Genomic DNA, 14228 nt, shown 5'->3' on the forward strand with positions numbered 1-14228 from the left:
GCGATGCGTCTTCATGCCTGCTACTAAACACACGAGCAGCGGTTCACTGTGCTTGCGGACTACGGCGGAGGGATCGTCCCAGAGCAGAGCGAGCATCCGTCTGTTGAGGCCAGGAGGCCAGCAGCAGTGCAGCAGGGGAAGCTAGCTCCAACCCCGCTTAGACTCAGTGACAGCAGCCCCGGAGCCAGGCAGCCAGGCAGGGTCGGTGAGCCATGGGTTTCCGCAAGAAGAACAAGAGCCCACCGGTGCTGAGCCACGAGTTTGTGATCCAGAATCACGCCGATATGGTGTCGTGCCTGGCCATGATCATCCTCCTTGGCCTGATGTTTGAGGTACAGTGTGACTGGACGAGCTGTTGTACTTAGTCGATTTATGTTAGCTGATGCTAACTCTCGCTAGCTGGGATGACAGCAGCACTCCAGTGACAGGGCGCTAGCGTGTCTTTCTCCTTACCTTCTCATGTGTCTAACTGATTGCCAAAGAAGATGGTAAGGAGGCCCATTGGCACAGCTAACAGGTCATCTTACCACCACTCTAGACTAATGCACTGCCTCTCTCTGGCTTTTGACAACAGGATGGTCAGGAAATATCTGCCTGCGTGCCACACATTTGATTACCAGCCTTTTGATTCGCCACAGCTGACTAGTACCTAGCCATATTTGAAAGGACTAAGATGGATTTCCTTCATCAAACATGTCCAAACCCTGCTTCCAGACGGGAAATGTCTCTCCACTTTCCAAATAAACTTTTTTTAATACTCTGTGTGAATATATTGCATTTTATGATTTATTAATTAAGAACATCTTAGCTGAATTTCCCTGATGCACCTATACTGAGTCATTGTGCCAGTGGTAGTGAAGACCCCTGGGAGCCCCTGCAGGCAGCTCCTGGAGGTCTCTAGACCCCAATTATGAGAATAAGTGGAATTCCACATGCTGTAGCTGCTCTGCAGCACTCACTCCTCACATTTCTTCATTTTTCACTGCTGATAACAAAACTGTGAGTTAGATGCATTGGTGCGATTCAGTTGTGAACCTCTGATTGAGGTAAAGTTTACTGCATTGCATCCCAATGAATTCATCAATAATCAAAGTGTTTTCTTGTCATTACAGGTCACAGCAAAGTTTGCCATCATGTTCATCACAGTTCAGTACAACGTAACTCAAGTTCTTGGTGAGCCTATATTATTCTGTCTATTATTGCACCCTTTCACTGTTCTGAGGCCTGTGCTACAAAGTGAGTTCAATATACCCAGGGTACATTTCTGTTATCTGGGTTAACTCAGCTTAACGCTGGAAGCCAGGCTAAGCAGTCCCACAAAGCTAGTTATCAACTCTCTAAGGTAACCCAGGGTTTCCCCTGCACAGTCACATGTTGGCAGCATCTGACCAATCACAGCTGTTGATAAGTGTTCTGGCAACAACTTTTATTTATTTACACTCTAAAGAAAGATGAAACTAGAGGTTGAACACAAAATGCACACTGGGGGGAAAAAACAGCAGTGTGTGAGAAGAAAAGCGCTGTAGACTCACATTGTAAAAGTGTGTTATCAGCACTTTGGTCAGTAAAACTAGAAAGCAGCTGCGCTATTAATAAAGTTTGGCCCATTCAAAGCCAGGAAAGAAAGCTGGAATAACGACTGTATAATTTAACACGCGTATCAATATAACAGCTCTGTCATTAAGACAGGTAAGAACCCGATGGATTATAATTGAGTATTTTGTTAAAAATGATGTTTAAAAGAGAGTTTTAGTTTTGTTCTTTCGGCTGTGGCCTTGATGGTGTTTAACAGTCTGTGTGTAATGAATACATTTGAATTCTGTTTTTAGATTTTTGCTTAGGAAACGTGCAAATTTGGTATCAGTTCTTTTCCATTTTAGGATCTTATGTTGATGCTTATAGAACAATGAAATTGTTTTACTTTTTTTGACACCAATGAGAAAAAAAAAATTACATCTAAGACCCGAAACTGATGCTCTTCAGGGAAACAAAGACTTCAGATGCTGTTAAAAAAACTTTAGACTCTCCTGCTATCTGAGCACATAGGTCAACGGGGTTTTCCAGGAACAGTGTCAGTACATTCTGGAGAATTCATTAGTCAGTAGGTGGTGATTTCATACCTGTTGATCTCTAAACTGAAACTTGACCTGCTCCATAACAGGTTAGCTTCATAGCTGGTTCACTTCCCGGTAAGAAGTGTTCCACCTGTGTGGTACTGAAAAACCAGGGTTAAGCCTGAAATTACCTGAATAAAATGAAACACGGCTTTGTAGGTTTTAAGTGCTTCACCTTATTTATGTTTTTGTTTTTTCTTGTTTTTCTTTTTTTGTCCTCTTTGCAGATGAGAAAAGCGACCCAGTCAACCTTTACCAGTATGGCCCTAAAGACGTGGCCACTGTGTTTTTTTACCTTCTTATTGCAGTCATCCTTCATGCCTTGATACAAGAATATATTCTCGATGTGAGTACATCGGCTTGATGCCTGACCTTTTTTCTCCCTCTTTTAAAACGGGCTTGTTTTTGATGTCGCAAATAAAACCAGAACTGTGCTTAACAATAACTCAGTCTCCCCTTTAACAGCTTGTGTACATGCCCTTTTAAAGCAAATCACAATGGCGGAAGGAACCCGTGCGTACAGTACTTTACAATGGTCTTTAGAGTTTCATTTCAAAAGGATCAAAGTAGCAGAGTCTCCACTGCCACATGTGTCGCCTCCGTTATGTCCCTATTCTTTTTGTTGGTGATCAAATTCCATCCTTCCTCCTTGCTTGTGCGATCATTAAAGCACAGTGACTGAAACAATGTTCATGTTTCTCCTGACAGCTTATGGCTTTGATAATCGTTCTCAGCAGGAGAAAAGAATGTTGTTAGATGTATTTTTACCTCAAAATCTCTTTTGGACAACATGTAACAGATATAACAGAAGGGTAAATTTTTCTGGTCCTTTACTCTTAAAGGATAGAATCGCAATTTTCATACCTCTTAAAACAATAGTCCATGATTTTTAAACGAGTTTCTCCAGTTCATCCTGGCTGTCAGCAGAACCACTCCTAATGCTCTTAAAGTTTATGAAGCAGAGACTTTGTCACCCCACTCTGACTCCTGTCTTTACCAGGTGGAGTTAAAAAGTGTCAGCCCAATTTTGTTTTTTAATTTAACACTTAGGTCTGTGGCAATGTGTTCATTAGGTTGTCTGTTTTTACTTTTATTTCAGAAAATGAACAGGAGGTTGCACCTGTCAAAAACCAAGCACAGCAAGTTCAATGAGTCCGGGCAGCTTGCAGCGTTCTATCTGTTCTCCTTCATCTGGGGCTGCAGCATCCTAACAGCGGTACCAGGATCAGAAATCCAAGAGGTGCATTGTCTCAGCCTGCATTAGACCTCATCTCATGCAGTGTCTCTCTTTCTCACGCAGGAGGACTTTGCAACAAATCCTACTTTCTTATGGGAGGATTACCCACATACTCGCATGGTGTAAGTAGTTATACACTCCTCCACATACTATAGACTCATGATTTAAAGCTGAGTGATTAATCTAAAGAAGAACGTACCTTCATGAGATATTTTCATTGAGACTTTTCAGCCCTTTTGTTTTAATAACATGAGAAATTAATCAAGTATTGTACTTGTCTTATTCATCTTCCACAAGGAAGGTGGAGCATGAGGTGGACTGGCTCCACCTAAGAAAGGGTTGAAATGTAGATGAAATCCTAAATGGAAAACATCGCCACGAGTACTGGTTCACGATCAAAAGTGTAAGGTTGCAAATACGAGCGGCCAAATTGAATTTCCTGTAGGGTAGCTGGGCTTAGCCTTACAGCTAGGGTGAGGATCTCAGACATCTAGAGGAAGCTTAGAGTCCAACCACTCCTCCTCCTGACGTCGAAAGGAGACAGTTGAGGTGGTTCGGGGATCTGGTTAGGATGCCTCCTGAGTGCCCCGTTGTACGTTTTCTGAACATGTTCAACTGGGAGGAGACCAGAACCTGCTCATTATCATTATCTGATTTTCAGTCATATGAAAAGGTTTTTATAGGGCTATATGCAGTCATGGGGAGAAAGTAAGTACACACTATGATCCAGAAGCTTGTAGAAGCACCTTTACCATAAATACTTACAGTAATATGGAGTTTTAACACATGCATTAACGTATAACTGAATGTTCCAGACCAGCCAACTGTCCAAACTTTTCTAGAGGTGTCCACACTTGTGATAATAAGTTAATTTAAGTTTATTTGATTAGCATTATGTGATTGCTCCTCGCCCTCTTAATTCCTGCAGAAGCAGTAAGGTTGTACTTGCTAACTTTCCTTTCACATGACTGTATCACGTCTGGCTTGGGAACACCTTGGGTTCCCCCAGGAGGAAATGTAAGGAAGACAACATCATCATGCTCAAAATGCTGAATTTAACCTTTTTCTTCAACTGTTTTCCAATCCTGCCACTGAAGTCTTTCCTGTCTGTCTGTGTCCAACTGGTAAAACAGCAATTCACATGTGAGAGAAGCATTGGACTTGCATACATTTTTATGGGCATAGTTATAATTGTTCCTAATGGGTATAAAATGTGACAAACTCACAACTTATTACATTTTTCAGTTTTTCAGTCTGAGTTGGGGAATGTGATGTAATGTCTAATTAATTATCTGCATGCCCTACTGCTGTTGACTCGGTGCTGAAAGGTTTTCTTGTCCTCTACACAACCTGTCCTTTGTTTAGTTTTCAGGTCAAGTTCTTCTACATTTGCCAAATTGCGTATTGGCTCCACGCACTTCCTGAGCTGTACTTTCAAAAAGTACGGAAGGTAAGGATGTCTTTCCCTTTTTTTTCCCCCTTTTTCCTTTTTTTTCCTTCCCAAAACTGATCGAATTCCAATAAAAATACATTTCGGTTTTATGAGTTGGGGATTTTTAAGCTGAGCTGAGTTCCAATAGCAGTTTCAAATTTTGATTTATCAGACCACAAGACAGAGTTTTACATCGCCTCAGGCCCAAAGAATGAAGCAGCATTTCTGAATCTTTATTTTAATTTGATTCACTGACTGATTTTTCTGAAATTGTCCGGAATCATGCAGTGATTTGCACCATATATATATAGATAGATAGATAGATAGATAGATAGATAGATAGATAGATAGATAGATAATTTTTTTTTTTTTGTTTGTTTTCTTTCACAGAAAACTGTTTGCTTTATGGCTATCTGCTGATGCTAACAAACTCTCCTCATCTGTTTTATTGTTTACAGGAAGACATCCCACGCCAGCTTTATTACATTTGCCTTTATGTTGTCCACATCACCGGTGCCTATGTCTTAAAGTGAGTGCAATAACAGTTTTATCCCGAGGAAGAAATATAGAAGAAGCATGCATGTTACTCACAAAGGTCACTTTGTGAGGTGACTTTTTTCTTTTTTTTTTTTTTTTAAAAAAAAATCATATTCTGAGTTACCCTCATTACTGTCATTGCTCTGCTGCCCTTCTCTGTGTCCTGCCCATACAGCCTTCACCGACTGGGCCTCGTGTTGCTGGTCCCTCACTACCTGGTGGAGCTTCTGTTCCATGCTTCACGCCTCTTCTACTTCAGTGATGAGAACAAGCAAAAAGGGTATGGCTTCTGTGCTGAATTTAGGATTTACTACTTTGTGGGTGGTAACGACCTAATGCCTATTTTTTTGTTTTGTTTTTCTTTGCAGTTTTACTCTGTGGGCCCTACTTTTTGTCATCGCCCGCCTCCTCACCCTCACACTCTCGGTTCTGACATTTGGTTTTGGCCTGCCCCGAACAGAAAACCAGGGCTTTTCCCTAGCTGAAGGCAACTTCAATGTGCTCACCATAAGGTAGGCCCAGCTGGGATTTGAAGCGTATTGCACCTAGCCAAAATACAGACGGCAATAAACTTAAATTAACAACATCCTGCCCCTCAGGATGACTTGTCTGGCAGCTATCTGCCTGACACAGGCCTGGATGATGTGGAAATTCATTAATTTCCAGTTGAAGAAGTGGCGAGAGCACAGCCAGAACCAAGCCTCAAAGAAGAAGGCGGCCAGCCCAAAGAGCAAGCCTCACAAAAGGGAACCCACAAGGGGTGAGTGTGCACTCTTTATTGTTGGGATTCTTTACTGCTCCGTGATGGTCGCTGATGAATATGCCAGTGTGAAATCAAATTGACCGGGACTCTTTCACTTACTTCATCTTGTTAGGTGGAGCTGCCAATGGAGTTGTCAAATCTGAAGATAAAACCTCACCACGGGCAAGGAAAGCTAAAGCCTCATAGAGCTTCACAGAGGAGGAGGAGAACGAGTGAGGGAGTTCTGACAATGTGACGCTTTGTCTTTACACAGCTTAAAATTATGTGTACTGCTCCCCAAAACAAATGTTTAAGCACGCTAGGAAACCTTACATGACTGTCCCTTTTGGGGGGCTGAGACTCCTTTCCAACAAAGTTCAGTGTTACTGTCTGCTAGAAGTGTTTATTATTCATTTGGGTTTGCCGGAGATGTTGACAGGGCAGTTGTGGTTTTGATGCTTTAACAGGATGGATTTAGCTAATCAAGTGTCCTTTTGTGTAAAACTAAGATTGCTTGTCGGGTACTTTAAACTGAGTTGCTCTTTGGTAATTTGACACTGAATCAAGTTAACGTCACAGTACCTTAAAAAGCCACCCACTTCAGGGCAACTTAATATAAAGTATTAGCGTACACATCAGCTGTACAGGGTGTCAATTAGAGTTTGGGCCTTTATTCCGTTTGGGGAAAAAACACACAGGCTATGGCTCGTGTTCCAAAATGTAAAGCCTTTCTTGCTCTACGAGAGAGAATCTTTGATAATCTGCCGTTGTCAGGAAAAATCTCTTAAATTATTCACTCCAAAGGAATGTTTGTGCTATTTCCATATTTAGCGTAGCTGCAGTGAGAAAGGTGAAACTTGTACTTAACTCCTTGCCATCATTTAACAGCACCTGCCATTGAAATCCAACACGTTGCAGGATTGAGGCACTGTTATATTTTAGACTGCTTTTATCACTACCCTGGTGATCGGCCTGTTGAGCCCTTTTCAGACATGGGTGATGTAACCTCGCTGGCTTCATCGATCTGTTTAAGTGATGGCGTTCTGTCGTTCAAACAGGGCTCACTTTTCTGTTGGCGTTTCTCACGGTACGATGGATTGGGAATATGGAAAAATGCAACACAGAGCATTGTTATAATCCTAATCTTATTGCAGATTACAAATGGATTTGGTGAGCTAAAATGTCACCTGTATTCATGTTATTGCTGTTGGGATGTTTTTGGGCTGCAGCAGCTCACAAACATGTCTATGTCCCTATGCGATTACATTTAGACTGGTGTTTGAAGTGTGATGGGTAAATGTTATTGGCTTGACTTTTACAGAAAAGTCACATGTCTGAAAGGGGCTTTTACAGCTGTTCCTCCAGGTGAACTGACTTACCAAGAGGAAGCTGCACTGTAACCTGTGATGCCGCCACCGTATGCATTCAGTTAAATCTTTACAATGGCATGACTGGAAGTTAGAAGGGTAAAAAGAACAACAATTTGAGGCTGCACTTATGTCTTTTTATATGGTAATGTATGCATGACGGTTTAAGGCTAAAGACTTTAATGCCTAGTTCTTACCTGTGCTGTTAAGTTTGCATTTCTCTCTCACTCTCACTCTCACTCTCACACACAACACACACACACACACACACACACAAGCATTCAGTGGCCTTTTTACAACTGCTGCAAGAGGTTTGAGTTATTTATTTTTGTCATAAGCTACAGATACTTATTATTTTATATGCTTTGAAAAGCTATAACCAGCAAACACTGCGGTACATAGCAAAACTGCATTTAGTTAATCCAAACAATACAATCTTTCTTCAAGTGTCCTTATAATGTTGGTGGTTTATATCACTGCTTGTGTTCTGTTGTGTTTGCCTTTCTCTCTTTACTTTTGTTTGTTTGTGTTCTTGGGCATCAGGGGACAAGCGTTTCACCACTTACACCATAAGTTGCATCCGAGAGCAATGGGAGGCATGTTTGTGAGTTTGTATGCTTGTGCACTTACTCGTGTGTGTGTGCAATATTGTTTTGCCTACTGTGTATGTTTGTGAATTAACAGGGCCTGAATGATGTTGATGCTGATGATGGTCTCAGAGCATGAAATTTGACAATCTGTTCATTGATTCCTGCCCTTTGGTTGTATTTTCACAGTAATATCCTGTTCTTTGGGTCTTTCTCGGTTCCCGGCACCCTTCTGTGTGCAAAAACACCGAGTTGTGGGTTAGGTGTATGTTCTGTAGGCTTTCGGTTACTAAATGCTTATGTGTTTAACGTCTCCGCCTCTCAGATGTTCTATCCTGTGTGAGAGAGATTCTCTGATTGCCAAATGCGGCACATTTTTTGTCCTCCTTTCTACACCTTTTCAGTGATCCTGACATTGCTACGGAGCACATGTATTGTATTGCCGGTCAAACTCTTTCCTCTCACGGACCAAGTCCTGCTCTACTACTAAACCACTGTGCATGCGAAGCTCTGTACAGAAAAGACTGTCTGCACACAGCTGGAGTCTGGAGTCTTAGTCTAGAGCAGGGAGGAGGTGAAGATGCCATTCATTTCGCACTCCCTTTAGCGCTCCTTAGTGGGACTTGGGCTGTCTTTTAAAGCCTGTAGTCTGTGTATAGCAGTGTCAAAGGAGGGAAGGAAGAGCGGAGGACTTATGTACCAGCCTGTTATTAAACTGTCTCAGATGTAAAAGATACAAAAAAAACAAAACTGACTTAACCCTACACTGTACTAATGTATGTATCAGATTTTTAAGCTATTTTTATAGAGGGAAACTGTTGAAATTCACTGTTCAGTACACACGTAAATATTTGATTTGCATCTATGTTATGAATTGTTTTTGTTTGTTTTTATATACTAAAGAACTGTTTGCTGAACTGTTAGTGTGGGTATACATAGTGATATGAGTGTAAATTTTACGTAGCCTAATGGTTTATATAACTTCATGGCCTTACTAGAGCAAAGTGAACTCGGTTGTATAACACTACACTGCAGAAATGCATTGCAGCTTTCACAACATACATATTTAACACTGTCATAATGTCATCCACACGTTAGGATTTTTTCTTTTTTCCATTTTGTTTGTGTCATTCTGACAGGTAAGATGCCTGTTTTTAAAGCTAGCAGTGCAGAGTGAAAGCATCTGTGGCCTTTTCTTGCTCATCAGATGTCTCACTGTGCAACAATCAGGCCCTGAATCATGAGCCACACCGCGGTTGAAGGCTCCTTCGCTTTGAGACACAATAGCTTGTATAATCCCACGGAAATAAGCTTTTTTTCTTCTTCTGTTTTTTTTGTTTGTTTGTTTTTTTTGCATCATTGTGCAAAAAATGAATTATGGACCATAACACTGCTCACTTAAGGCTGTTTCTGCATTGATTCTATTTGGTGAATTATAAATTGGAGTTAAAAATCTGTGCATTTTGCCATTGTTGAAAATCAAGACTACAATGTAAAGCTGTATGAATAGCCTCTAGGTGGCAACCATCATTAATGCATTTGAACATGAAATCGCTTTTAAGAGGGGAAAAAAAAGAAAGAAAACGGGGGAAAAAACCTACAAAGAAAAGCCACACGATGTTTATTGTATTTTACTCATTTTGCATTGTCCTTATTTGTTTTTCTTTTGCTGCTTATTTATAGATGTTGCAATATTTTTTTTCCTTTAAAATATGTTATCAGCTTTGATGGTATATATTTATGCAAATTCTTGTGAGTTCTGATCATTTTTCTTGCCACTTTTTTTTTTTTTTTTTAATTTCATGTTTTCAATAAAGCTCCTGTTCCAAAAAAAAAACTTTTTTTTTTTTTTTTTATTTTTTTTTTTTTTTTAAACATCCCGCCTGCAGGTTAAATAGTAGACCTGTCTCCATGGAAACCTTATGAAAAAGACATGCAAACTATACTGCCATACTGCCGTTTTAAAGTGTCCTATAAATTATGAGCACTACAGATAATTATCCTTATCAGAGGTGAAACAGCAAAGAAAATGTCCTTCATAGAGCAATGATAGTGCGCTTTCATTATCTCACCTCCTGCTCATTACATCTTTCCACTTATTGCACTTAAGGATATATTTGTCGGCCTGTTTAAAATTAAACCTTTTTAATTCACACTATCCGTTGGGGACGGTGTCAGCAGATATGAGGAAATATTGACCAAATCGTACTCCTTGGCTAATTACCACAAGGGGGCAATGCTGAGCTTTTAGCCTGAGGGACAGGAACGGTCTGCTGGGATGTGGCTGCACACAGACCTGCATTAATAAATCACCAGTAAGAATAAGAAGGACAGACACAGGCTTCTCACACAATATGTACTACAAACCATTTTAAGACTTTGATGGGAAATCAAACCGCAGATCGCACATTTGTTTATCCAAACATCAGCTCATGTTTTGCATGTCCACCACTACACGGTCAATTAATATTTACATCTATGGTTGGTAAAGAATGAGCACGACACGGGAAAGAGACACCTGCAGCTCACTGCTAATGTGTTGTGTTGTGTCAGACTAATGGGTTTTCTCTGGACAATCAGACAGCATGATGGATCAGTGGGAACCAGAGAGGTAGTACTGGAGCTCTGCAGGGTCAGCACAAGGACAGGAGTTCACTCACATGCTCTCCATCATGCACATACGCACACTGATGGCTGTATCTCCAGCACAAATACATGACCTGAACTTTCTGAGGTTGTGCTTTAAAAGCAGACTTGCAGAAAGAGTCCAGCTGTAAGGTCCAGCTAAGACGAGGAATAAAAATCACTATCCCCCTCTTTTTTTTATTTCCTTCCCTTCACCCAATGAGGTTAAATCTGTCACTGAATCGTCAGTATTATGTGTAATTTCCATATAAATTAGCTTCATTAAAATGGGAGTACTTTCTTATTTAACGAAGCTCATTTGAAATTCTGTATTTAATAAGACATGTAATCCCAGACTTGCAGACTAATTGCCAACAATTAGCAGGACAGGAGCATGTATGTGTGTGTGTGTGTGTGTGTGTGCACGTGTGTGTGTGCACGTGTGTGTGTGGGGGGTAATCTCTTGCAAGCATTGTGTTCCTTCAGTGTTATTTTCATTGATTGTCTAAAATGAGCAAAATTGAGCAGCAGCTGCTCTACCAGTTTGGTTTTGCTCGGTGGAGATCTAAGAAACTCATGACCTCATTGTTACTTGTGGGTGAGGTGAGTAAACGAGCATATGTAGACCGATGAAGGACAGAATGTAGATGGGGTGGAAACATCTGGAGGGATCTGAGAGGTAGGAATGTAAAGCAAATGGGAGCAGAGACAGAACTGTAAAGGAAAAAGAGATCAGTGCTATGATTTTCAGTACAGTGGCCATTCGAGGGACCAAATACAAGTTTGAGAATTGTCCTAGATTTTCCAGATAAGCCGAGGAAAAGTGAAACAAACAGTTTAATTCTAATAAGCTTGAAAGTCAGTCACCTTTATTCTTCAGCACAGCCAGAACTGTCTTTGCCAAGCTTGCTTGTAATTTCTTTAAGTTGTCTTCAGGAACAGTTCTCCACGCTTCTTGAAGGACATTAAATGTTGACTGCCTTTTGTTCCATATTTGTCAGCACGATCTCAGACTGCATTAGTAATGTTGAGGTCTGAGCTCTGGGAAGGCCAATCCATGATTGATAATGTTCCATTGTGTTTTTCTATCTAGGTGTGCTTTTGCTGTATTGACAGTATGTTTGGGATCTATTGTCAAAACTATTGCCACTAATTTTCAGTCCAGTTCTTGTGTATTTTGGCATCAGCCTCCTTATTTCCCTTCCTTAAAAATGGCTTCTTGACAGCTGCCCTTCCACTGAGCCCATTTCTGATGGGGCACAGATGGATCAACTAAAAGGCCTGAAGCATCTCTCTGGTCCTGTGTGAGGTCTTTGCTGTGTTTTTCCCCAACTTATCATGGAAATTACTTTCAGATACTTTTCATCTGCTATAGATAGTTTTTTTCTGTGCCTGCTATCTTTTCTTTTATCCTGAGTTTATTCAGTTTTTCCAATATTTTATGGACACACTGCACACCATGCTGAAATATGTCAAGCTTTCAGCCAATGCCTCTTTGGGAATCAAATGATTGCAGCAAGAATGCTATTTTATTCGTCTCAAACTGTGTTGTCTTTATTGTTTTTGTAGGTCTAACTAAAGAAATGGGAACAAAAAAAAATAGCCCATCCATACATCCATTTTCTACTGCTTATCCAGATTTAGAGAAGCACTTTCTTCACCCTGGCCACTTCTTCCAGCTCTTCCAGGTGGACGCTGATTTGTTTACAATTCACCTAAGACATGTAATCTCTCCAGCAAGTCCTTGGTCTGTCCTGGGGCCTCCCATAGGTAGGACATCCCCAAAATACCTCACCTGGGAGGAGTCCAGGAGACATCCTTGTCAGATGCCCGAAACACCTCAACTGGCTGTGTTCAAAAAAGCAGCCTATGTCCAAAGGAAAACTTTGAAAGACCTTCAGAAAGTCCAGAAAAATATTCCTCAAGCCTGCAAAGTTAGAAGAAAGTGTAACTCTTTGAAGGCAAAAGATGAAGAAATGAACGGTGGCTCAAGATTTTGCACAGTACTGTTTATTTTCATGCAAAAACTCTTTGTCCACCATGAGCAGCTATTAAGTGTATGTTTGTGTATTTTATGTGTGACAGTGTCTGTTGTTGCTTTAATCAGGCGAGTCTGTTTAGAAGAAATAATGATTTAGTGAAAGCCTTCTTAATGTGAAATTGAAATGCAGAAAGCCAAACAAAACCACAAAAACATTAAAGAGCTATAAATCTAAACATTACTGCTTGTGTAGAGAAGTTCATTAATGGCAAAAATGAGGGAAACGGAATGGAAGAAATTACTTGTACATGGAAATCAGATGTCAAGTGACGATCTGAAGAAGCACCAGTGCAAAAAGTTTCAGTGGGCAGTGGATTGGTAGTATTTTTTCTTTCTATTTTTTAATAAATTAAGTAAGTTTTATTGTTACTTTTTTGTTTGTTTGTTTTTTGTAAATCTAAGGATCTTTTTCTGTGAGAAAGTAGCTTCTGCTTGCAGTGACCTAACATTCTAAATATATATTGTAGAAGTTGCATGACTACAAGTTAAAAACAAGTGATGACCACAGAGATATTTCTCCTGCATCACGAGAGTTTCGGCCCCTGAGTAGCAGTGATCTTACAAGACCTTCCAACAATTCATAATAGTAAAATGAAAATAGGAGAAAATATAATAAAAGGACAGAAGTAGAAGAGTGGGAAGCTGCAATAATGTCCCCCAGGAGCCAGAGGCAGAGAGGGGTAGATCCAGGAGATCAGGGCCATCAGAGAAAACCAAACATGACATGACAAACACCTCATGTCAACTGTCAAGCACAGTGGTGGACGGGTAATAATTTGGGTTTGTTTTGCAGACACTGGATTGGATACTTGGCTTGGCTGAAATTGGGTCATGCAACAGGACAATGATCCCAAACAGCAGCAGCAAATCTCCATCAGAATGGCTGAGAAAGAAAGAAAGAAAAGTGCTGCAATGATCCAAAGTCCAGATCTCAACCTGAATGAAGTGCCACAGCAGAATCAACAAACAACTGCCAACCTCAAGGAACTGAAACAACGTCATAACGAAAAATGGGCCAGAATTCCTCCACAATGATGTGACAGACTAATGAGGTCATACAGAAAATGATTGCTTCGAGTTCTTGCTGTTAAAGGTGGTTCTACAAGCTACTGAATCACGGGGTGTTAGTTTTTTAGACACTGCTTTTCCATTTTGGTTTTTCTTAAATAAATAATGAGACAGTGTAACACACACACTTTTCTCTGTATGTATTATTGTAGGGTCTACCTTACAATATCAAGTGCGTTGAGGTGACAATTTAAATTGAATTGAAGTACATTATTATTTCTTTATGGAAACGGGGGGTACTTTACTTCTTCTTCTTACTTCTTCTTCTTCTTCTTCTTTTACAGATCTGTATCTCTGATCAGTTGCAAGCAGGTTCAGAGATAATTTGATCTGATAATATCAAAATACCAAATAGTCTAACTGGTAGTCTTGGTATTCTGTTGCACACTCGAACCATTCTCAAGCTGACTATTAGGTAAGATCCTGGGCATAACGTGGCCCACACACATTCACATTTAGAACCAGAAGGTTGCATTTA

The 14228-nt window shown here is 40.4% G+C and overlaps 1 protein-coding gene across 1 annotated transcript; it reads left to right on the forward strand.

Annotated features, from left to right (window-relative positions):
- Positions 1-212: 212 nt before the first annotated feature.
- LOC146364605 (translocating chain-associated membrane protein 1-like 1) lies at positions 213-8766 on the forward strand. Its single transcript, XM_084916347.1, has 11 exons — positions 213-332; positions 1113-1173; positions 2342-2460; positions 3214-3330; positions 3415-3473; positions 4717-4801; positions 5242-5312; positions 5496-5600; positions 5689-5832; positions 5920-6080; positions 6196-8766. Exons 1-11 carry the CDS (start codon positions 213-215, stop codon positions 6267-6269), a joined length of 1116 nt encoding a protein of 371 aa, XP_084772473.1. The 3' UTR covers positions 6270-8766.
- Positions 8767-14228: the final 5462 nt, after the last annotated feature.

The sequence above is a fragment of the Perissodus microlepis genome, chromosome 20, assembly GCF_051167445.1.
Source record: "Perissodus microlepis isolate ML-2025 ecotype Zambia chromosome 20, ASM5116744v1, whole genome shotgun sequence".
In the NCBI taxonomy this organism is placed as follows: domain Eukaryota; kingdom Metazoa; phylum Chordata; class Actinopteri; order Cichliformes; family Cichlidae; genus Perissodus; species Perissodus microlepis.